General features: G+C 48.7%; 1 protein-coding gene across 2 annotated transcripts in view; it reads left to right on the top strand.

Annotated features, from left to right (window-relative positions):
- The window catches only part of CRTC3 (CREB regulated transcription coactivator 3), a 94,693-nt gene that overhangs the window by 49,985 nt on the left and 20,543 nt on the right, over positions 1 to 24,165 (top strand). For both annotated transcript variants that reach the window (XM_048220647.2, XM_048220646.2), the window contains exons 3-7: positions 5,321 to 5,440; positions 13,583 to 13,644; positions 15,043 to 15,105; positions 17,136 to 17,236; positions 23,253 to 23,288. In XM_048220647.2, coding sequence (XP_048076604.1) covers positions 5,321 to 5,440; positions 13,583 to 13,644; positions 15,043 to 15,105; positions 17,136 to 17,236; positions 23,253 to 23,288 — 382 coding nt within the window. The remainder of the gene's footprint in view (positions 1 to 5,320; positions 5,441 to 13,582; positions 13,645 to 15,042; positions 15,106 to 17,135; positions 17,237 to 23,252; positions 23,289 to 24,165) is intronic.

Below are 24,165 nucleotides of genomic sequence, written 5' to 3'. Positions count from 1 at the left end.
CCCTGGGAAGGGTAAGGAAAGTCAGCTGCAACTTTTCAGTCATTCATGCCAGGCTGCCGCTCTCCGAGGTGATGTGAGGCGGGCAGCAGATGGGTGCCCACACGCACAAAGATGCCTAAATGAGATCTCGGTCCCCTGGGGGCATGCTTGGAGCCCATGGTACTCTCTGCCATTGGCTCTGGACTAATGCCCGGAAACGCACAACTCTGCTTCTTTGGAAGATTCCTACGTCCTGTGTCATCTCAGAAAGAGTTTTCCATCAGTACTGGCCCTGTCACCCCCGCCCCTGCCAGCACCATCCTAATAGCTGCACACCTGAACCAGTTTGCCATCCACACGGAGATACTTTGAGCGACAGTCAGGAGCCTGAGACCAGGGCTGTCTGCACATGGACATCCAGTTCTCAGCAGCGCCTTGAACTGCTCGAGATATGCCTCCTTCCCCCCACAGCCCAACCACAGAGTAGGTAAGAATTGGCTGTAGCTGACTACTTGCCAACTCAGGAGTCACTCTGACCCCCTGCCCCCCACGTTGCCCTTCACTGTTGAGGTCTGTGGACCCTTGGTGTTTGGGCTGCGCTCCAACCTAAGCCTGCCTTCTCTCAGATTGGGTGACTTAAGTGCAGAATCCACCTCTCCCCTGCCTCAGGCGCCCATGCCGTCCTTTCTTCCCACACTCAGCCCCTGGCAATTAGGTCACAACGTGAAGCAGAACTGGACAGCTCACCCCTTCGCTGCTAAGGTTCCTGGGTGAGCCTGCTGGTGCTAAACCTCATTGTCAGGCCGTTGACGCGGGCACCTCTGCCTTTTCTCGGGCTGCCGCTGAGAACGTTGCCCTCCCCGCTGTGCCGTTCCCGTCTGCTTTCTAGTGCCCAGGGGGCCGTGTGAAGACTTGTGCCGGCCCAGGCCCTGCAGAGATTATTGGACCTCCCATCTGTGTATGTCTTTCAGAGTAAAAACCGTTAAGCCGTCCCAAGACAGACAAAAAGGTAAGGAGATCCAGCTCAATTCTGATTTTTCCCACCATGCTCCTTTGAGTGTTATTGGGCATCCTCTCAGATAGGTCCTTCCTCTTCTGCCCTTGCCTTGCTGAGCCCTAAGCATGTGCTTGGTCTGCCTGTGGGTGGTCCAGCACTGGCACCCCGACATCAGTGGGGAGGAGCTTTTGTACATGGAGGCGCAGAAGCCTCCTCTTCTTAATTTGGTGTCTGGGGCCCATGTTCCAAAATAGGGTGGCGTCTGGCAGAGTCCGAGCCTGAGGACATCCTCAAAACACGTAGGAACCAATTTGCAAGCTCTTTGGACTTGGCCGTCCTCTTGGTGCTCTTCAAGAAAAATAGGACTCTCCGCATCACTGCAGCCTGTCTCTGCTGTCACTACCATATTAGTCAGCTTTGCTCTGGGAACAACCATTCCCCAAACTCTGGGACTTCGAGCAAAAAAAAATTTTTTTTTTTACTCTGTTTGCTGCTGGTGGCTGCACCTGCTGTGGCTGTCCTCCATGTCTCTTCTCCTTCTACAGAACTGAGGCTGAGGGAGCATCCCTGTCTGGGTCGTGGAATTCTCATGACAGAAGGAAGAGAATATGAGAATTTCTGTTTGGACACATGTATGTCACGTCTGCTCATGAGGCATTGGCCAAAGCCAGTCACAGGGCCCTGTCAACATTCTTTTCAGCCATTCGTCCCCGGGTGGCAGCTTTCAGAGGTGACCTGGCATGGGCAGCAGATGAGTGCCTAACGAAAATCTAGGTTCCTTGGGGATACTTTGGGAGGCTCAGAATACTGGGTGAGCCCCTGACACTGGTGCTGCTCTTGTGGCCCATAAAAGGACTCTGCAGGGTGGCCTCACCTTCAGCAAGATGTTTCCCAGCGTCATGCCACCGGACATGCATCCTCCTTCTCATGCCCGGTGGTCGTAATCGGCTTACGCTGTCATGTCAGAATCCCACAGACTGGGGGGCTAAACGACAGACATTTTTTCACAGTTCTGGAGACTGGAAGTCCAAAATCAAGGTGTCAACAGAGTTGGTTTCTGGCGAGGCCTCTCTTCCTGTCCTCACATGGCCTTTTCTCTGTATGTACGTGTTCCTGTTGTCTCTTCCTCTTATAACGACCCCAGTGCTATTAGATGAGAGCCTCATTACCATTTCACCTTCATTACCTTCCTGAAGGGTCTGGGTCCATGACAGTCACACTGGGGTTAGGGCTTCAACCTGTGAATTGGGGTGGGGGGCGCCTCAGCTGGTAACGCCCGGTACCCCTGGGATAAGGCAGCTTTCACATGCATGATCTAATTTCGTTTTCTGCACAGGCCTGTGAGGAAGTTATCAGCAGCATCATGTTCATTTTACAGATAAGGTGAAGTGACTTGCTAGTAAGTCAAGGATTCTGGACTGGAATCGCTTGACTCCAAATCACATGTTCTTTGAACTGCACCATGGAGGGTGGGCCTTACAAACGTTAGAAGTGAAGTACTGTGCACCTGCTGAATTAGTAACTCTAAGGGTTACGGAGTATACGGAAAATTGTTCACTAAATACTGTTAAGTACAGAATATAGACCACACAAATAGATGTGCTCTGTGGGTACAAGCCTTGTGAAAGCTGAAAGAAACTTGAAAAGGAATGGAAAGCGTGACATACTTGGCCTTCAGGGTGCCAGGGTTCTATTTCTTTTTGTATTAAAGTTGACCTAAGAAATACATTTTTTTTAAAGATTGTATTTTATTTTAGAGAAAGAAAAAGAACGAGCACAAGCAGGGGGAGAGGGAGAGTCCCAAGTAGACTCCCCACTAAGTGCGGAGCCCAACACAGGGCTCAGTCCCACAACCCTGAGATCATGACCTGGGCCGAAACCGAGAGTCGGAGGCTTAACTGACTGAACCACCCAGGCGCCCCAGAAATACATTTTTAAAGAACAGAATCTTAGGGGCGCCTGGGTGGCTCAATCGTTAAGCGTCTGCCTTCGGCTCAGGGCATGATCCCAGAGTCCTGGCATCGAGCCCCACATCAGGCTCCTCCGCTGGGAGCCTGCTTCTTCCTCTCCCACTCCCCCTGCCTGTGTTTCCTTTCTCGCGGGCTGTCTCTGTCTCCATCAAATAAATAAATAAAATCTTTAAAAAAAATTAAAATAAAGAACAGAATCTTAGCTCTCAGCAAGTGTATAGTGTTTCATGGGCTTCGTCACTCCAAGTCCACTTCGGGCCCCAGCTTCCCTGACTGAACACCTACTTGAGCTCATTTCATGAACAAGGCAGGTCCCTGTGAGTCAAAAAGGCTAAATAGCCCAATATCATTTGGAGGAAGATCAGCTACCACAGGCGTAGAGAGTTGCAGTAGTGCCGTGGTGAGGAAGACAAGAAAATTAAGATGTTAGCAGAGAGCATCCCTCCACCCCCCCAACTGAGTCCAAGTAGCAGTACAGGATTTGGGCCCATGGGGATGAATGCCAAAGAGGCAAGTGTAAATAGCACGTGTGCGTGTCATAGGAAGTCTGTAAGACGTTCCAAGAACTTTCTGCTTTTTCAGAACCCCTTCTGAAGACCCTCAGCCCCACCTCTGTGGGCTGGCCTCTGAGAGCCCAGTCTGGCAGTACTTGTACTCTGAGACTCCTCAGTGAAAATGTTGTGTCTTCAAGTGCATTTCACATCACCATGGTGAACATTGGTTGCGTTACCAGAGAATCCTCCCTTTTGTCCTGGAACAAAGTCATCTGTCCCTTCTGTCTGCTGTGTAAACAGGTTCTGAACAAGCGTGCTGTTGGGTATGCATCCTCTTGATTAACAAAGGCGTTTCAGCTTGTCCCTCCCTGGGAGAACGTGCTGTATTGTCTGAGATCAACACCCCGCTTACCCGTCACAATGGCTCTTTCTCTTCCAGGCCCTCAGAAGTTGGTCCTCACCAAGATCTCTTTATTTTAGGAGGTCACAGATTTAGGTTGTAAAAATAGGTTAGAACCGTTAGACTAGGGGCGCCTGGGTGGCTCAGGTGTTAAGCATCTGCCTTCAGCTCAGGTCATGATCCCAGGGTCGTGGAATCAAGCCCCGCATCAGGCTCCCTGCTCAGCGGGAAGCCTGCTTCTCCCTCTCCCATTCCCCTTGCTTGTGTTCCCTCTCTTGCTGTCTCTCTCTGTAATAAATAAATAAAATCTTAAAAAAAATTAGACTCAATTAGCCCAGACATTTTATCAGCCCACTTCAGAAAAACAGGAGTCATCCCCAAATCCAGCGTGAGAAAATCCATATGTTTAAAGAAGAAAAATTAATGACCAATTCTTAGCTAAAAGCAGCTCCCCTATAAAAACATATTCCATTATGTGATTCCTTTTAGAGTAAACTATTTACATATGATTCCACTTACATAAAAGAAAATCTGTTTTCCTGTGTTTCACAAACACGGTCCTTGCCGAATAGTGTGTACACATTACTCGCACGTCGTATGTGTGATCTAATGGTCCAGCCTGGCGTTCGGTCTTCAGCAACCAAAAAGTTTGCCTTTTATGATGCCGGTCTCAAAAATGTTACAAATGCACCCAAGCCTCCCTTAACAAAGGACTTTGGATTTATTGAGCACGGATTTACCCTGAATCTGTTTATATTTTCACTTGTGCCATTTTGGGGAATAATGAGTTACATATTTTCAACTTGTATTGAGGTAGTATTCTTCTCTCTCTGCTTAATTCAGGGGCTACAAACTCAAATGTCTAACACAGTAAGTCAATCCAGTGATCTGGTGTAAGCATTAAAAGCATGAGAATGGGGATCCCGCCTACAGAGAGCAGACACTCTCGATTTCTGACCCTTCTGCTACGTGGGAATGTGGGACTGGCGTGGGCAAGGGGTTTGGGTTTTTCACTGAAAGCCTCAAACCTGTATTTTTAAAAATTGTCCATTGAATCAAAAATTTAAAAAGACTCTGTGCAGAGCAAGTAGTCCACGGTTTGTAGGTATCCGTTCTAGTTCTGGTATCCAGCTTATCACTATCTTAGATACACTTCTTGTGCGTTTCAAGTGTACTTCTGAGTGTCTGGGGTGAGATGTATGAACCGTAGTCCCGCCTCCGAATTATGACAGCTTTCAATATTATCATTCTTTCAGCGTTCATCTTAACACACCGAAGACTGTTTTAAATTGCTCTGTAATCCTATGGAAACAGCCCCACGTGCTACGTGACTTGATTTGCCTTGACTTGAGGCCCCTTCGTGAACACTTGTAGAAACCTGAAATCAGTCTTTCCATCTGCTGTTGTTAGCTGTCGTTGTTCTTGAGGGTGAGGGGCAATTTCATGGTCACGAGCCAACTCCTGTCCCTTCTCTCTGCAGCCATCCCTTCACCAGGCTGATAGCGTGCGGGGGACCCGCCACCACGGGCTGGTGGAGAGGCCAGCCAGGACCCGCTTCCACCCTCTCCACCGAAGGTCTGGGGACAAGCCGGGACGACAAATATCCTTTCTCGTTGTCGGGGGGGACGGAGGGAGTATGAGTTTTGAAATGTTTGAAAGGTTTTCAGGACTTATCTTCCCCCACAGTTCCCCTTTGGCCTCAAAGCCTTCATTTTATCTGATGAATGGAGGCAATAAAAATAAATGAGTTGTAAACTAGAAACATCTCTGCAGCCAAAAGTTGGAAAGATCATCGTGGATATTTACTTGATGAAAACATTGATAGAGTTGAGTTGAGTGAAGGAACAGAACATAAACAACCCGTAACTCAGCCCTGTTGCGAGGCCTCCTCAGCAGTCTCTTCAGAAAGCAGATAAGTCAGAGCTAAACCTGACTTTGAACCAGGTTAGAGCGAGTTAGCCTATCGAGCTAAAACAGATATTTTTATTTCTGTTGACCCGGTGACCTGCCGTTAGAACTTCCAGAAGAAATGTCATAGGATCTTCTATTTATGCAGTTCTAAACTCAGCAGATGACACCTAAGATAGAAAGCCGGTAGTTAGGAAATTTCTTATGCAGCACATAGGCCAAATCCTATGCTGTTCAGTAGGAATAAGGAGAAGGAGATTTCGAATTTATCAGGGGCCGGGGCCCGGGGGATGGGGGGCAGTCACCGCTGGGCCACCAGCTGTGTGCTCAGGGCTTCAGGACACAGAACTGAGCTGGGTTCTGTGGGAGAGCACGGAGAAGCAGTGTGCCAGGAGGGCCGGCGCTCTCCCTGCACGCTCCTCACGGGTGGAGGAAGGCACAGGAAGGCGGGGTGAGTGTTACTGCAGAGCTGAATTCCTGGCAGTGATGGTAGGGCTGGCTTCTCGAGAAACCAGGAAGTGGGGGGAGGGCACGCATGTTTGCTGAGCACCTACCCATGCCAGGCACTGTGCAGGGCAATTGATGTGTCATGTAGTCCTCAAACTCACTGAGTAGTTCATTGTTTTTAACCCCCCTTTTCCAAGGAGAAAACTGAGTGGCAAAGTCACTTGTCCAAGATTCCACTGCTGAGGTTGGAAGGGTGCAGATTCAGCCCAGGGCAAGCTGAGCCCCAACCTGGGCCTCTCCCCTCCCGGCTCCACTCGGTGGGTGGGCCCCAGGACCCCCGTCAAGAGAGGCCCTGTGGGAGGAGTTGTAGGACACACAGAGGGAACCACGACCTCTCCTGCCCCCCCACCCCGTTTCTTGCCGTTTCTGTTTGGAGGCGGGGATAGTGACCCCAGGGAGTGTTCATTTCTCCCGTCTCTTCTGCCCCCAGGGACACACCGCGTTTAGTCCACAAGAGACCCTGACTTGTGGTCTTGTGTATTTTGTGACCACTGTCAGGGAGGGTGGAGATGACAACTGAGTCTGCAGGTTTCCTTCTGGAATGTGTCCTAACTTCCATAGAAAGTGCGAGGGAGAGGAGAATCCAGCCAATTCTTCTGCTAGTGCGCACGTGTGGCTGGAGTGAGTACATCAGACCGTTGTCTAGATGGCTGGGAGTTTTCAAGCAAAAGACTCTGAGTGTTTCTTTGCTTGATCTAACAGTATGTCTTTCTCTAATTTCTCAATTCTCTTTTTCTCCTGTAGGTGTTCTCCCTAAATATTATAATACATATGTGGCATATTTATAGCCATATTTATAAATATCTATTTGTAGCTATCTCAGATCTTTTTGCAGCAAGGGTGGTCTAAGTATATACATATGCTCACCGCTTTTTAACTAAAGAAATAACTTAGAAGAGGAGGGGATCAAAGGAAAGTGACAGAGGACAATGTTCATTCACTTAAAAACAATCTGAGTATTCACTAGTGTCAGGCCCCGCTTAGACGCTGTAGGTGTAACGGCGAGTGTGATGTGCTCCCTGCCCTCAAGGTGCTCACAGAGGTCACAACACAGTGTGGCGAGCTGAATCTCAGACCGCTCGGGTTGCGTGAGCTCGCAGGAGGGGCAGCCTGGACCGGCGTTGGGGGCCGGAGAAGGCATCCTGGAGGTATATCTGAGGCTTGAAGGAGAAGCAACAAGTAAGGGGATAATGCATTCATGTATTCAGCAGGTATCTACAGTGTCTCTTCTCTGTACAAGAACTGTTTTTTGGGTTTTTTTTTAAAGATTTTATTTATTTGAGAGAGAGAGAGCACAAGCGGGGAGCGGCAGAGGGAGAAGCAGACTCCCCCGCTGAGCGGGGAGCCCGACACGGGGCTCCATCCCAGGACCCCGAGATCATGACTTGAGCCTAAGGCAGACGCTCGGTCAACTGCCCGAGCCACCCAGGTGCCCCTGTACCAGTACTGTTCTAAGCACAGAGACTCAGTGGTGAATAAGACATGTCCCTGCCTTCATGAATTTACAGTCTGGGGGAGGCGACAGACGGCAGACAGGTAAAAAAATGATTAAGGCAAATGACCGTACATAGTGGTAAGTGGTACAGAGAGAGGAAGGTAGCTGGAGAGGGAATGTTCCAGGCAGAGGGAATGTCTTGTGCAGAGTCTCAGAAGGAGTGACTACACCATGTGTTCAGGGGACTCTGTCTCCTTCCAGGTGATTTATCATAGGGTGTAACTTGACCCATGTACGGGTCACCTTGTGAGAGCAACAGCGAAAAGCAGGTTGCTGGGGCCCAGGGACTGGTTCAAAAAAGCCTCTTGAGCTTAAGCCTGTCCATTAATGGACAGCGTGTCTCTTCTGCAGAATCAAGGGACCATGAGCTCCCGGTGAAATATAGGAGAGGGATGATTTTATGTTGAAGATGCTAATAGATTCAGGAGAACTTGGAGAAAGATTCCATCTTTCCTTTCATGGCCGTTTGATTTAGAAATAATTGGCTTAAATTGCTTTCACACATATGTCTATTACCTCCTAACGCCTGTTACCCACTTCTGTCTTTTGCAAGTGTTAACACTGGTTTGAACGCTTGTTAGAACAAAAAGAAAAAATGTATTCTAAATTCTCTTCTTACAGCTGTTTCTTGGCTTGGAAGTTATTTTAGAAGGGGCAGACCAGCCTAGACAAGGGTTCAGCCCTATTATACAGTCTCACATAAAATGAACATTGTTTAATAAATATTCCGGCTTCCTCGCAGAGTGGGCAGCCATGGCAAGCAGAGTGCCGGCAAGGGGAGATTCCTCCTGCAGTGGGCGGCCACGGCCTCAGAGGACGCGAGTGCCGTGGGCTTTGCTGCCGGCCTGCGTGGCCACCACAGGCAAAGACCACGACAGCTGGGCTCTGGCCTGGAGCCACCCTCAGGGCACAGGAGAGTCACTGCCTGGTCCCTGGCTGGGGCCTGGGCTTAAGAACTCAGAATGCGGGCTCTTCTACCCTTTCCCACGCGCTCATGCCTTCAGTGGCCCTCCTCACTCCTCAAGGGCAGCAGACACGGGTCCCAAACCCCATCTTGTGGGATTTCTGAACAATTAACGTAAGTGTTATCCCTGTGGATAATACATTGAGAAAGAAGGGGACACACTGAAGCATCATAGAAAATGCCTTCCTCTAAATGTGTTTTTAGAAAGAGAGAAAAATAATAAATGTCTGGAAAATTTCTGATTTATTTTCCCAGCAAGCTTCGAGAGTATATTGCATCTGGGAAGCCAGCGGGAAGGGTCGTGAAGACAGGCATTAAGACCGGCCCAAGTTAGGAATGGCTTTCCTCTTTGGAACAGGCTTTGCTTTGATTCTTTTCATACGATGAGATGAAAATTTTAGGGCACTGCTTTATAGAACACTGTTTCTTTGACATGCATGGCCTGTTAGGTTTGAGGAAACACTACTCTCTGTCCCCCTACCCCCACCCCGAGCTTCACAGATGAAGTTAGGGCTCCCAGAAGCCCTGCGGTTTAGAAACGTTCTCTTTACTCAGGACTAACAAAATTTATTTGATCACAGCACCCAATTTTCCCCTAATACCCATCAGTGATTTCCATGGTGAAGGACAAGGAAACGGCTGGGGTGTAGAGTTTTGGGGGGAACATTGTCAGATGTCCAAATTCCCCATGCCACCTAGCTGCCACTAGTGTGCTGAGGGAAGCAGGAGGACGTTCTCACACATGCGAGCACTCCAGAGGAGCCATACACTTTCCCTAACATTTGACTCTAAGATGTATTCTATCAGGACATAGAGGCAGAAAGGACAAGAGGAAGTAGCGTGATGGCGAAGACATGGTTGAGAAATTAGGAAGGAACCAAACTGTGAGCAGCTTTGTGTCTTAAATCTGACCCTGGAACTGCGGGTTCTATTAAGCCGACTCGGAGTTCCCTCGCCCCGCCAGCTGCATGGGCGGTCACAGGCCTGCCCCACAAACGCTGGCCCCGGAGAACCCAGAGTCCCCAGAGTCCCCGAGGCTAGGAGAGAACATGGCCAGCGGCCAGGCTGCCTGGAGCAGGCCGGGCCTGAGCCCTGCCCCAGGTGCACTTACCACATGGGAACAGGAAGCCAAAAGCAGAAGCCTGGCTACGCTCTCCAGCCACGAGCCAGGCGGCACAGAGAAGAGGCAGGGTGGAACTCTGTGGCGCGTCTGTGGCTCAGTGACCCCACCCACGGTACGTGGGCCAACAGATGTCCTGTCTTATCAGCAGAAGAGCTACTCCCCTTCCTTTGGGGAAGAGTGAGTAAGAAGCTTCCCTCTGCTGCTGCCCGCATGGAGGAGTAAGGGCGCCCCTTTGTCCGCGGTCCGAGGCAGGAACACGAGGAGGCGTTTCCTTTACAAGCTGTAGGCACTTGGGGAGCATCTCGGTCGGTGAAGTACGGCGAAGAAGAGGGGCAGAGGCACCAGAGAGGAGGAGGAGGAGGTGGTTTTCAGGTGGGGTCTGAAGTTACTTTTGGTGTGCAGCTGAAGGGGCAGCAGGAAAGTCGGACTTGGAGGCCACGCACTGTTGGCCGCCGGGGGTCTGGGTTTGTGAGTTATTGCGCCCCCAGGGCCGCCTGAAGCCAGAGGCCGGGGCGGGGCTGACCCAGGTGAGCTTGGGGGGCCTGGCTCTGTGTCCTTGGGCGCGCCTCCCCAAGTGTCTCCAGCCTCCTGGGCTGCCCCGCTGTGTGGCACCCGGCGAATCTGTGGCCCTTCTCTCCCACAGGTCCCTTTGCCAGCAACGTGGGCTGGGAGGCTGCGAGGCCGCAGAGCTCAGGGAGCGTCAGGATTGGAGGCAGAGGAGGAGCAAAGGAGCTGGAAAGGAGTGCACTGGGTGGGGGCGGGGAGCGGTGCAGGTGGAAACGTCTTTAACCTATGCTGACCGAGGAGGGGATGGCCCTGGAGCTGGTCTGGCTCTTTAAAAACCCTGCTGCCAGCTGCTTTTCCGTTTGGTTGCTGGCAGCTGGTAAGCATTCCAAAAATGTTTGTTGACTCAATGGTAAATTCAGGTTTACAAATAAGGCTGTTTCCCATCTTTAGGCTCTATAGGACCTACCAGTGTTGTGGAGTAGTCAAAGCCACCTAAATGAACTTTCCTGAAGTCTTCAGAGGAAGAAATAAACCTTTTCTAGGTTTCGCTTTGGTTGACTTTTTTAAAAAAAAATTTTATTTATTTACTTGATAGAGCACAAGTAGGGGGAGCAGCAGGCAGAGAGAGAGGGAGAAGCAGACTTCTTGCTGAGCAGGGAGCCTAATTGGGGGACTCGATCCCTGGACCCTGGGATCATGACCTGAGCCAAAGGCAGAGGCTTAACCTATTGAGCCATTTAGAGGCCCCAGCCTTTGGTTGATTTTTAACTGTAAACCAATAACAGTAGTGGTTCTCTTAATGCCAACAGTTCTTGGGTTTTTTAGTATTCAGTAAGTGAGACGTGACAGTGAGAATTAAGAATGCTCAGAGGTCACATCTTTTCACGTTTGATGCCTCAGCCTGGTCGTATTAAAAATCCCAGCCAGGTGTGGTAGCACGCCTGGGGGTACAGCTTGAGCTCAGGAGTTCTGGGGTTTAGTGCGCCACGCGGTCGGGTGTCCAGGCTAAGTTCTGCACCAGCACGGTGACCTGCAGCTGTGAGGGACCCCCCGGTTACCCAAGGAGGGGTGAACCTGCCTGGGGAGGAGCAGAGCAGGTGGGCAGGGGAATCGCTCCTGCCAATAGCTGCTGTACTCCAGCCTGGGCAACATGGCCAGACCCCTGTAAAAAAGAAATTTCAGGAAATCACTACATGTTCATGTTGTTAATATACATCAGAAAGCCTAAAACGCTAATTGGAACCTCAGCATTGAAGTAATCGGTGTTTGATCATGATGTTACTGTTACTGTTCTATCCCTGCGCGCCGAGTTGTGTTAGCGGGACTACTGATGGGGACTTAGGATGGCCATGTACCGAGAGAAGCAGTAACTTTCCGCTTCGTGAGATTACTCTCCTCTGGACGGAGATTCATCAGACTCTGCAGGAAAGGGAAAGATAGATGATCACAGGTGGTGAGAGTCAGTGCCTCCTCGCTAATGGCTCTGTTGGCGAAGATGCTGGAGTGCTCCGTCTCGGGGGGGAGGGTGGCTCCTTATTTCATGACCGTCTTCGCCTCTTTTGTCTCCTCCTGTGGCATATTCTAGTCTGCACTTCATCTACGTGAAGCCTAACAGTCAATGTCGAAGAAATGGTTCTCTTTTGAAAATCATCTCATCTACTGTATTGACTCCAATTCAGATGAAGGACGAAGCTAACTGGATAGGACAAAACAAATACACAGAAAGTGAAACAGGATCATAACGCTTCTCCTCGCAAAGGAGGCCGTTCACACAGATCATTGGGAACCCGTGAGTCCCACCTTGTACGAGTGCCAGATTCTGGGATGCCCAGCCCAGGCCTGCATGATAGGCCCCTCCCCTCCCTCCTGAGCCCAAGCAGGCGACGGCTTCTATATAGAATCATTAAAGATTTTTTACTTTTTACTTTTTTTATTTTTTTTAAGATTTTATTCATTTATTTGAGAGAGAGCACGAGCAGGGGGGAGAGGTAGAGGGAGAAGCAGGCTCCCTGCTGAGCAAGGAGCCCAATGGGGGACTCGATCCCAGGACACTGAGATCGTGACCTGAGCCAAAGGCAGATGCTTAACCAACTGGCTCAACTGGCTAACCCAGGCACCTCGTCATTAAAGATTTTTTAGCAGGACAGTACTGTGATTAAAAGAACTTTAAGATTTGTTTATTTTTAGAGAGAGAGAGAGAGAAGGAACGGGGGTTGGGGCAGAGGGTGAGGGAGAGAGAAACCCACTCAGACTCCACACTGAGCTCGAGCCCGACACAGGGCTCCGTCTCAAGACCCTGAGATCATGACCTGAGCCAAAACCCAAGACTCAGTCACTTAACTGACTGCGGCCCCCAGGCGCCCCATGATATAAAATGTTTTAAGAAGACTATTCTGTGGGTGTAATGAACTAAATTAACCAAACGGCCCTACTGCCCTCAGCATGGATAGCATAGCCTCACATCTGTTTCTCTGTGCCTCTGGGATATGTTCCAAGGCATGCTGGACCCTGTGAAGACTACAGAATTTATAAAACGGAGCCCCTGACAACCCAAGGAGCTTCACATTTCTCCACAAATCTAATGCAGCTCTCTTTCGGTTATAAGTAATGGGAATCCTCAGCTTGAGAAAAGGAAGCTCACTGGCTTATGTCACTGGAAGCCCAAGGGCTAGATCCAGGGGTTCGTACGCTAGTATTGAGACTGTATCGGTGCCACGTCTGTGCTGACTTCCTGCACGGACAGACTTTCTCTTTCAGGGCGTTACACGACTCTCAGGCTCACCACCCCGACTGACGGCACTTCCTTTTCTCCTCCGAGGCACTCTTTGGGCTTGTTTGGGTCATGAGCCCATCCCTGAGCCAATCCCTGTTTCCACGAGCATAAGGTACCTTGACTGGAAGTACTCAGCCTGGTACATCCCACGGGACAGAGGGGCCCACGCAGAAACCTTACCAGGTTTGGGATGAAGGGCAGGGGCAGTTCTTGAAAACAAAAGATGCTATGCAGGCAGAAGAAAAAAAAAAAAAAAAGACCCCACATGAATCACACAAAGAGGGCACTGGTGGGAGGAATAGACTTCCCAAAGGAAGTTTATCAGAGAAACCGTGGAGAAAGAGCTATCGGTGTAGAGAGAGATAAGAACCAGAAACTTGGGTGTTTAACTTTCCACAATTCTGGCTTCTTCGTTCTGCTTTGACTTTCCATTAATTTTATTTTTCCTTTATTAAAAAATTTCACTTTGATGGTAGTACTTTCGGAGCCAATTACTCCTCACAGCCCCTGGATGAGAGTTGGCCAAGGTAAGCAAGCTGTGTTTTAAAAGATAACGGTGGGCATGTGTTATTTGTTGATGATTTCACTTTATCTACTTTGAATATGGTTTTAGAAATTTCTGATATAAATCATAGGATCTTGTTTTCTCTTAGAAAACTTAGGTCTTTCAGGTAGAATCATAGGCTGATATGAAAGTCCAAGGTGAAAAATCATTTTAAAAAATCTAGAACTTCATATTTAAAATCAAATGAAACACACTTGGACTACATCTACCAGTGGGATACCCTGATTCGGTATTCTTATATATATTTGAGACATGGAAAAATAACCACTTTGCTCAGGGTGTCTTAGTAAGCCATAAGAAGGAGTGAAAGATTTAATAAGCGTCTCAAACTGTAATTTGCACAGTGGATTTTATTTAGGGTCTCTGAGTATTTTTGTATACAGAGGACATATACAAAAAAAAAAAAAAGACTATTTTTGAGTCTAGAGGGTGACAGAACCTAAAACTACCTGGCAAGACTGATGTACCCATTGGTCGTGTGGCATCATTCTTAGATCACCAAGTCAGACTTAGGAGACATCGGAAGCGTACATATCAAAAAAGAGACACTCAGAGGGCTCTCTACGTTGAGGTTGACTGTCCCTCCATTCTCTGGGCAAATCCTGACTGAGCACTTCCCGGGAATGATATAGTCGGGACCTGGGAAGCCCGTATGAAGATGAGGAACAGCGGGCTTCTGCCTCCTGGTGCTTTTCAACTGCCCTCAAGAATCCCGGTACCCCAGGTCGTGAGATAAATACAATATTGTATTTTCCGTCATAAAAAGACATCTCCAAACTGATATTTTGAAATTTTGTGTCTGAGGACAAAAATGTCTGCAGCTTCCCAGAGCCCTGGGAGCATTAGAGTAACATTTCCGTGAACTGGACGCCTGTGCCGGCCGTGTTCCTGTTCATGGCTGTCCCCGTGGGAAGACAGGTTTCACCGCCAGGATTGTCAGGGCGCCCCCTGCACACACTCTCGGGGTGTGTGCTGAGCGGTGACTTCTTGCACATCTGGACTGAGACCTCCTATCCCCTAGAAAGGAGTCGGTTATAGATGTTGAACTATTTCAAAGGTGCTTGTCTGCCCTTTTTAAGATCAAACCAAACCAAACCTCCGTATATGCCCAGCTAGCTAATGCTGCCCTCATGGGTTGTGGTGGTTTTTAATCACGGAAATCAGGAATCATAGGAATCGGAGAGCTCGCTCAGTCTGACCTCATTTTAACGATGTTGAGCAAAATGAACGAGGCACGGAGCGTTTGAGGTGACTTTCCCCAGGTGAGTAGAAGAGCCAGTTTTCAAACTCAGGCCCGAGGCTCCCCTTTGCTCCTGTGAATCAAATGTCTTTACTTTTTCTGTCATTCTGGTTTTTAAAGGCAGCAGCACCCTTGGAAAGAAGAAAAGCACCCTGGGTTCAGGCTGACATCTGCTCTTAACAGGTACCTGGGTTGATTGCTAGTAGAAAGAAATGTGAAGAAGACCAATCGATTTGATTGTCCTGATGTTCTTTATATATTATCCAGTTGCCAGAGCATATTCATGTCACGTGTGTTTATGTGAAGTATTTTTAAAAAGCCTAAATCTCCCACCATTTATTGAAAGTCTGCATAGACAGTACCGAATACATAGTCCCCAGGGGGACTACAGGGTTGACTCTTACTGTGTGACTTTGAGTACATTATATAACTTCTCTGTGCCCCAGTTTACTCCTCTGGAGAAGGTAGATAACCATACCTCTCTCAAGGGGTGATTGTGAGGATCAAATAAGATCTGTAAGAAACAGGGGAAGCATTAGCACTCCGCCGACGTTAGCTCGTGTCGTGATCACTCTGGGCCGGACTCCAGCGGTGAGCGTTCTGTGCAGGTCAGTGTTCTCAATCCTGACAGCATCCTTCAAGAATGAATATTATTTTCTGTTTTAAAAGATTAAATGACTTGTCCAAAGCAGCGTAGCTAACATGTGATGGGACTGGGTTTTTTTTTTTTAAAAACCGTTTATAGTGCAAAACGTAAAACATACACAAAAGAGAAAAGCATTACCAGATGTCCCCGTGCACACCCTTCAGCTTTGGTCCTCATCCGCGCCCTGCCGTCTACCCCCATCCCCTACTCCCATCCCACCCCCGCTAGGTAGACTATTGCACCTGTAAATGTCTCTAACAGGACAGGTTAAGAACCTCTCTTGAAGAAAACACAACTGCAATGCCATTGTTACACTGAACAAAATTAACAGTGATTCCTTAATACTAGCCGACACCCAGGCTGTGTTCAGATTTTCCCAGCTGTCTCTCTGCATTTGACTGATATTCTCTTGCATCTGTAAAGGAGCTGGAGTCCAAACCCAGGGTTTCTGATCCCAGGGTCCGTGCTCTTCCTGCGGCCTCACGCAGCTTCCGAACCCCCATCCCCTTGTCTGAACACGGCACTGCCACGGCACCCCGTCAGGCCACACGGCTCAATGACCGCCTGAGGCTATCACCTGAAGCAGACCACAGAGAAGCATTTTGAGATAATTTGAAGTCCCTCACGAGTTCTTTTTATGGCAGATAGTTTGACCCTTGGATGAGAAAAAGTAAACAGTCATCCTTTAGAGCTGAGGCCATCTGGGAGAATTCCCGCAATTTGCTGTAGATCAAGGGTTCCCAAACTTTTTGCCTTAGGACTCCTCTACGGTCTGGAAAACCACTGAGGCCCTCAACGAGTGTTTGCATATATGGTTGTGTCCGTTGATGTTTATCTATTGATCCTGGAAATGAAATTGAGAGATTTATGAAAGATACTTACTAATTTAAAAACAAAAGAACAGCAATAATAAACTCATCACATGTCAACATAAAAGATACCTTCCTTTAGGAAGTAGTTATATTTTCTAAAACAAGAATTTACTGAGAAGAGTGGCATTGTTGTGCCTTGTACGAATCTCTTGAAGATAGCTGCATTCCCTGTTTATGCATTCCATCTGCGGTGACTTCACAGCGTCACTGCTGGAAACTCTGCTGTGCTCATAAGAGAATGAGCGCGAAGGGCAAAGAACATTTAGTATTATTTTCAAAGTCGTCTCGACCTTGCGTGCTCCCTGAGCCACTACTGTAGGTGACCCTTCATGCAGGAGGACTTATTCTCAGATGGAGAGAATCTGGGGCAGAGAATGCGCTGGTCCCAGCTGTCATCTGAGTTGCAAGGGAGAACAGGAAGGTCCTTAGGGGACACGGTGAATCCAAGCTCTGCGTTGTTGAAATAGATCATTGTGCCATTAGCTTCAAAGTGTAAGACTATACAGGTGCAGATTAAAATCTTTTTGGGTGTGGGCGATCCTCAGCGGTGTTATTGAGGTGCGGGACTTCAGGTAGGTTCAGACTCCATCTTATGGGTGTTTGACTTCTCTCCTGTTGGTAATTTTCAGCAAAGAATATTGCATTCTTCTAAGGAAAAATGGATTCTCAGTCAGACTCTCTCCTCCTCCCCTTAGGACCAATTCTGATTCTGCTCTTCACACGAGTGCTCTGAGCGCCAAGCCCCAGGACCCCTATGGAGGAGGGGGCCAGTCGGCCTGGCCTGCCCCGTACTTGGGTAAGACACACAGGCCCACCGCTAACAGCGTCTGTGCTTTCCCATTCTGCTTGGAATGACTCGAGCTCCAGGATTTGGCCCTCATCACCTCTGTCGGCCACGTGAACCACTCTTGATGTGTCTTCCTGTCCCCGTCTCTTCCTCTCTGATCTTCCCCAGCCTACCTGACCAACACCCTTGGCTTTGTTGTCATTTCCATGGAGCCATCCTTGACCTTTCTCCCTTTGCCAGCCCAGAACTACCCCCGTGTCCTTGTAACATCCCAGGGTTCCTCTGGGCTCACACCTATCTTGGCACCTGTGCCACTTGACTGCCTTCTGCCTTCTCTCCCTCTGCTCAGTGTAGATTTCTTGAAGTCAACATCTTAATGGTCTTACCTCCAGCACGGTGCCCAGCACCTCGGTGATGGGGAAATCACACACTGGCTTGCGGGCACAGAGCTCTTGCTAGAATACACTCTGGGGGCTGACATCTCACCTGCCAGGAACCGAACCTGGTTCACAAAGACGTACTCCAAGCCTGCCTTCCTTCTGGGGGTGATAACCTAGTAGGAACAGTGGTCTTGAATTACCTGTTTCATATGCAGATTGACTCTTGTCCACAAACACTTAGAGCAGGTGTTTGGTCTTAAAACAGGGGAATAAATAAGTCTTGGTCAGGATAATCCCAGCCTTTCTGGTTTTCTTTGTCAGACCATTTGAACGTTAAATAGCCTCTGTTCGGAGAATGTTCAAGGTCTTATTTCCTTGCACATAGTAGGGGTGGGATTTAGTAATAACTGTTGCTGTATTTGTTCCCTTGGTGTGATTCATAGATGACTGACTTTGCCTAAACATTCCCTTACATTTCAAGTGTGAGATCTTAGAGTCGGGCTGGGCCATCTAGCCATGTTGTCACCCATGAGAATGGGAGCATCAGGCTGGCAGGAATGTGGGAACTGGACAGGAGCCCGCCGCTCACTGCTTAGAGAAGCGGGGTCTGTGGGGAGATGCGCTCGTTTAGCTCCAGGAGAGGCAGAGATGGGAGCATGTAAGCAAAGGCCAGAAAGGCCAAGACTGTGATCCGGGGGGTAGCGGTAAGTACAGCGACACCTGGTCTCCCTGGACTGGGAGGGAACCAGGTGGATGGGTTTTGGCCCTGGAGCCCCGGATAAGAGCTGCCTTTCTGCCTCTGCCGTTCCTTCATTTCTCTCATCCTCCCTGCAAAGTTTATGCTTCTGCACAAAGGGCCTGAGGCCTAGAGAACAGAAGGCAATGGTAGGTGATTTAAATAAAGAGCCTTCCAGGCCTGCATGCAGAGAGAAAAAGTGCAGAAAGGGATTAACTGGGTGAGGTATTTACGCCAGGGGCCACGTAGCCCCTGAGGGGAGAAATGTCCGAAGGGGTGAGTGAGGAGGAATCAGGCAGAACTCTGTCAGCATTGCTGCTGGCAGACAGAGAAAGAAAGAAATCCGGGAGCAGAATTCCTGGGTTGACTTGAGAATCGAGGTGGTCACTCCTTGTCAAGCCAGCGGCGGGAGATCGTGGGGCCGCAGCGCCTGAGAGGCGTGGAGGGCGGGCGGGCCTCCAGCTTCAGCGTCCGAGCTGCGGGCCTGCTGGCGCACGCTTACTGTGCACGTACAGCACAACTCAGAAACACGGCCAAATATGGACGTGTTTACATGGGAAAGCCAGTGTGTTTAAAATATTATTCAAGTCTCCAAGGATGGGGATTATTTCTGGAGAATTATATTTGTTGGTGGGAGCTATTTTAAATAGTTTTGTGTATTTTCCCCCTGTAATTCATTAAAAGTTTTTCATTTTCTTTCCTTTTGGATTTTAAAAATAATCAGCTAGCTTTGCAAAAAGGTATTTATTATAGAACCAACCAAATAAAGTAAAGATTTAAAAAGTGATGGGAAAATACAATTGAAGCCCAGGATTCAGGCTCTGTAGCAGAAGTAATAGTAACTGCTCGATCCCTGGGAACCCTTCCTGAGCTCAAGGATGCAGCCTCTGTGTTCCCACTGTCTGTCTGTTTGCGGGCGATGATAAGGGAGCATCTGCTCTTAACTTAACCACATGAGCAATAAACTGGTACATCCAAGAGTAGGAGTTTGTGTCCCCAGAGAATAAAGCCATTAGTCTGTTCGTGCTTAGTAATTTTCACAATGGTTACTGAGTTGCATGACAATTAGGCGTCAGTGGTAAGTGGTCATGTAAATGACAGGAATAAGCTTATACAACCAGACAAGATTTTTAGTTTCCCTCTCCTCATTTCATTATCCAGAATCTGAAGAGAAGCAATGACCAGGTCCCCCTGGCAGCAGATGTAGTTTGCCATTTCACGTGCGCACTGCCGGCCGAGCGTAAGGGCTCCCTGTGACCCGGCTCGGGGCTACTCTCCCCTAACTGCGCTCCGCTCCCACGTGGTCGTGGAGGTGGGGGCTGGAGTGGTCCCTGTCCTTTCCAAAGAGCTCAGGACTGAAGAGTGTGGGACCCATAGCTTCTCTGCACCCATAGCTATAGATAGAAGCTGCGTTGTACCCGCTTTGGGAACCGTAGCCCCGAGCTCCTCCCCCAGGAAAGAGGCATGTCTTGGACCTCTGTGATGCTGTGACCTGTTTGATTAAGAATTGTACGTAGAGGATGGAGAGGGGGAGGGCACAAGCATCCCAGATCTAAAGAGGGGCAAAAAGCATCACCCAGGTGGCAAGAGTGCCCGCATGGGGAGGCTGAAGCCCCAGAGGCTTGTTGTGAAGGGACCCACCTGCAGCACCCCTGCTCTGCAAACCCAGCCGGTGCTAGGAGGTTAGATCCGTCAGGCATGGGAGCGGGCAGAGGGCACGGGGTCTGTGTTGCACTCAGGAGGTCAGCGCTCAGCGGCTCTCAGGCCTCCAGGGTGCCCGGAACACAGATGCAGCCTTGGCCGCGGCCGTCCCTTAGCCCTGTGGGACTGATGTGAGTGAGTTTCCTCTATTTCCAGATGTCCAGTCACAAAGCGTTCCCTTTCTAGTTTTAACACTTTATTTCTAGTTGTATCCTACGGTATTTTGTTATCCTGTAATAAAAAGCCAGGCTTGGATATGTTGGTTCTGCATTAGCTCAACACCAACATAACAGTTATCACTGCCACTGTTCTTCCGCTTACGTGATCGCTAAACCTGGGAGCCCTTTGTCTGTAATCACCCACATTCCCACAGCCCTTACACCGTTCGGCAGCCAAGTCCTGGCCCTCCTGTCCCGCAGCGAGCCTCAGAGTGGCCTCTTTCCTGTCCTCACGCCCCAGCCCCACCTCCTTCTTGCCTGGACTAGCCGTCAGGTTTCCCACGTTGTTTCCCTGCCTGTGGGCCTTCTCCTCTCCATCCATCTCGCACCCCGCTGCTAGAACACTCTCTTAGAGCTCAGCTCTAATCCTGTCGCTCCTGTTCCCTGCGTCCTGCCGAGTTCCCTGCAGACTGTTTCAGTCCAGCCTCACCTGCCATGCCTCCCACCTTGTGCTCCAGCCAGACAACCATTCTTGCCCCTGCCGGACACACTCGGTCTCGCCTCCCCTTCGCTCTCCTCCCGTCTTTGCACTGGGGCATCCCCTTAATTCTCGCTCCCCAGCATCCACATCCCTCCAGCTACAGCAGCTGGACTTTCTGGAGGCACACAGGCCAGAGTTCTAGTCCCAGAACTTGCTTGCGGTGCGATCTTGGGGGTGCTGACAGTACCTGCCTCAGGGCTGCTGTGAGGACAACACAGGCAGTCTCACAGTGCTGTGAACCTTGCCCGTAGTACATGAACCATAATGCTGGCTCTTATTATCATCCTCGTCATTATCCTTCAGGGCCTAGCTCAGGTGCCACCTTCTCCATGAAGCCCTCCTTCTGTGTCAGTCTGAGGGAGAGGAGGTGGCACTAACAGGAAAGTGGGGGGAGGGGTGTCTGCTTGCTACCCAGTTTTCTCGGATAGCCCTCAGCCGGGTCCTCGTGTTCCAGGGCCAGGTCGGCCTTACTAAGGGAGCGCAGGGTGTTTGGGGTCTTGGTGATGAACAGATGTTGCAACAAACCACAGCAGATTGCTGAATGAAGCTTAGTTGATTATTTGTAATGGGATAATCGCTGTTTAGTCATTAGAGTGGCCAAGTTCCCAGCCCCTTCCCAAGATGAGGGCCCCAAGGAAGCCAAAAGATGAATCAGAAGTTTCTCTCCCCTCCTTCTGACAGTGCCAATTGTAGAGATTCACCGTTCGTCTCTGCACCTCATTTTCTGATGTTCTGCTCATCTTGCTTTGTTTGTTTGTTTGTTTGTTTGTTTGAAGAGTTTATTTTATTTATTTTTATTAAGTGGGCTCCACACTGGGTATGGAGCCCAACATGGGGCTTGAACTCATGACCTGAACCGAGATCAAGAGTGAAACACTTAACCGACTGAGCCACCCAGGCGCCCCTTAAGATTTTAAAGTAATTTCTTCATCCAATATGGTGCTTGAACTCACAATAAGAAGATCAAAAGTGGTATGGTCTTCCCACTGAGCCGGCCAGGCAGCCCTCACCTTGCTTTCTTTGGATATGTCAAATCAGGATTAAGCTCTAGCCTTGCCCAGGTCCCTCAGAAAGTGGGCCAAGGACGGCCTGTGGACAGTCCTCAGAGGTGATTGTTAAATTTCGGGAGCGCCTGGGTGGCTCAGTCAGTTAAGCGTCTGCCTTCAGCTCAGGTCATGATCCCAGGGTTCTGGGATCGAGTCAGCAGGGAGTTTGCTTCTCCCTCTGACCTTCCCCCCTCTCGTGTGCTTTCTCTCTCTCTCTGAAATAAATAAAATAAAATTAAAAAAACAGATTCCTGGGCCCATTCTCACACCTGCTGAATCAGTCTTTGAGGCTTAGTCCCACAAAGCTGCATTCTAACAGGCTTACCCAAGTCTTTTCGTGCACTAAAATGAAGTCTTAAATTACTAACTTGAGTTCTGTTCCCACGGCTGAGAGAAGTTCTGTCTTTATGAGGGTGCTTTATTTGTCAACCTGTTGGTGCACCTGGGGATTCTCAGTGTTGCCCCTGCCCTGGGGCTTCACCGGAATCGTCTGTCTTCTACCTGTTTTAGAGAATTTGCTTCCGCGTTCCCACTTCTCACCTGTGCTCTACCAGCTGGCCATGTCTAGCACTCCCTCAGTGCAGGAGCTGGATGAATGCATGTTGAACAAGTGATCGTTAGACATTGTGTTGAAGCTGTGGAGGCTCGTCAGGTTAACTGGTAGACTGCGCGTCTCCAAAAACTTATCTAAACTTTAAGTAAGCATTTAAGTATATTTAAAGGCTCAGAGCTTAAAACCTTGTCTTGATTTTATACTGAAAACTCATTAGTATATTTGATGGCTCCAAGGAGGATGGTCACATATCAAATTCTTGGCATAATTCATGGGTTTTAGCTTAGAGCAACAGAAAATACTATACTTTGTCATCTGCAATATGTTTTATGGATTAAAAATATTTGATTCAGCCAGAATTTATTCCAAGTCAAATGTTTAAAACTTTGCGAATAGCTATCATACACACTATTTGAATTGACGGAGACTGCAGATAAATTTCTTTTGAAAATAACTTGACTATTTGCAAGCAATATATATAACAACATACAGCATGGGACTTGCTGTATGTCCCTCTAGACATGCATGGTACATGTGAAACAGTTCTGTGGACTTTTGGAGTTACCTGCCCTCCCACCAACTTGCAAGAGTTTTGATCTGTATTTCTTTATTTTGTGATTTGAATAGGGGTTCTCAGACTTTGTACATTGTTCTTTCAGGACAGAGGCAGTTAAAAAAAATTAAGACTGAGATCATTTTAAAGGGAAAGTAGAAAGGCCAACTTTAGATTTAAATAGGCCATACCTATTTTAAGTTTAGTAGAAACGCTAATGCACCTTGGATGAACATCGGTGAACCAAAATCACCTTGGAATTTTCACAATTCTATTTCAAATCAGAAAGAGTCACTAATTCTTAGATAAATAAAATTGAAAGCACCACATAAAAGGTTTTTTTTTCTTTCCCACCAGGTTTCTGTGATGGTGAGAACGAGGTACACGGGGAAGGTATGAACTGCTTACACCTACTGGCGCTGAGCGAGACGCTGACCCGTGTCTCCAGCCTCCCCTCACCCTCCTTCCTACTCCTGTTTTCAGGACTTCCCCAAGTGCCGATGGCAGCTGATCGGTTTGCTTTTCTGAGAGGCTGTATAAAATCCAGGCTAGCCATAATCAAGGGCACAGGAGAGGAACCATGTACTTAGATCACAAAGGCTCCTTGTCATCCAAGTCCCCACAGTCCCGTGGTCACAAGGTTGTGCAGGGAAGCAAAAGTTGTAACCACATGAAAATATGAATGATCGGTCACTCAAACCATTAGTTATCCCAAGACCCTTTCCTTCTCAGCTGTCTGTCTCTTCTTAGAGACAAAACTTAGAAAGTTTTGCAAGTCAGTAATTGACACACGTAAGTAAACAATGCGAGGAAAAGGCAAATTGATCGCAAAATGAAATTGCAGATCTTGCAGGAGATACTGAGTTTCATAAAGCCGTTGATGTTGGAGATCTGCCGAGATGACACTCAAAGCCCCTGACAACTGAGAGAGTGACACGGTTCTTTTATTCACTCGGCACCAGGCACTGTTTTCTTTCTCTGAATCTTTATAACCTGAAATTTAACTTGACCAAATAAGCTCTTCAAAAGAGAGTGGCTTGAAGACCAGGATTAAGAGAGACACCTGGGAGGGCTGGGGCAACCCAGACTATGCGAGCAGACACTGCGGCCGTCTTCATGACGCCCAGTAAAGAGCATTGCATCTCAGAATCTGCTCCGCAACTTTGGTCTCTGTTTCAAATGACTTCTTTCCAGGGTCTGTTATCCTTGAGTATGCGGACTGTCCTGTGTGGGGCTAAGACGGGGCAGCCATGGCCATCACCGAGACCTA

The sequence above is a fragment of the Ursus arctos genome, unplaced genomic scaffold (assembly GCF_023065955.2).
Source record: "Ursus arctos isolate Adak ecotype North America unplaced genomic scaffold, UrsArc2.0 scaffold_28, whole genome shotgun sequence".
Classification (NCBI taxonomy): domain Eukaryota; kingdom Metazoa; phylum Chordata; class Mammalia; order Carnivora; family Ursidae; genus Ursus; species Ursus arctos.
This window is presented reverse-complemented; position numbering and strand designations above follow the sequence as displayed.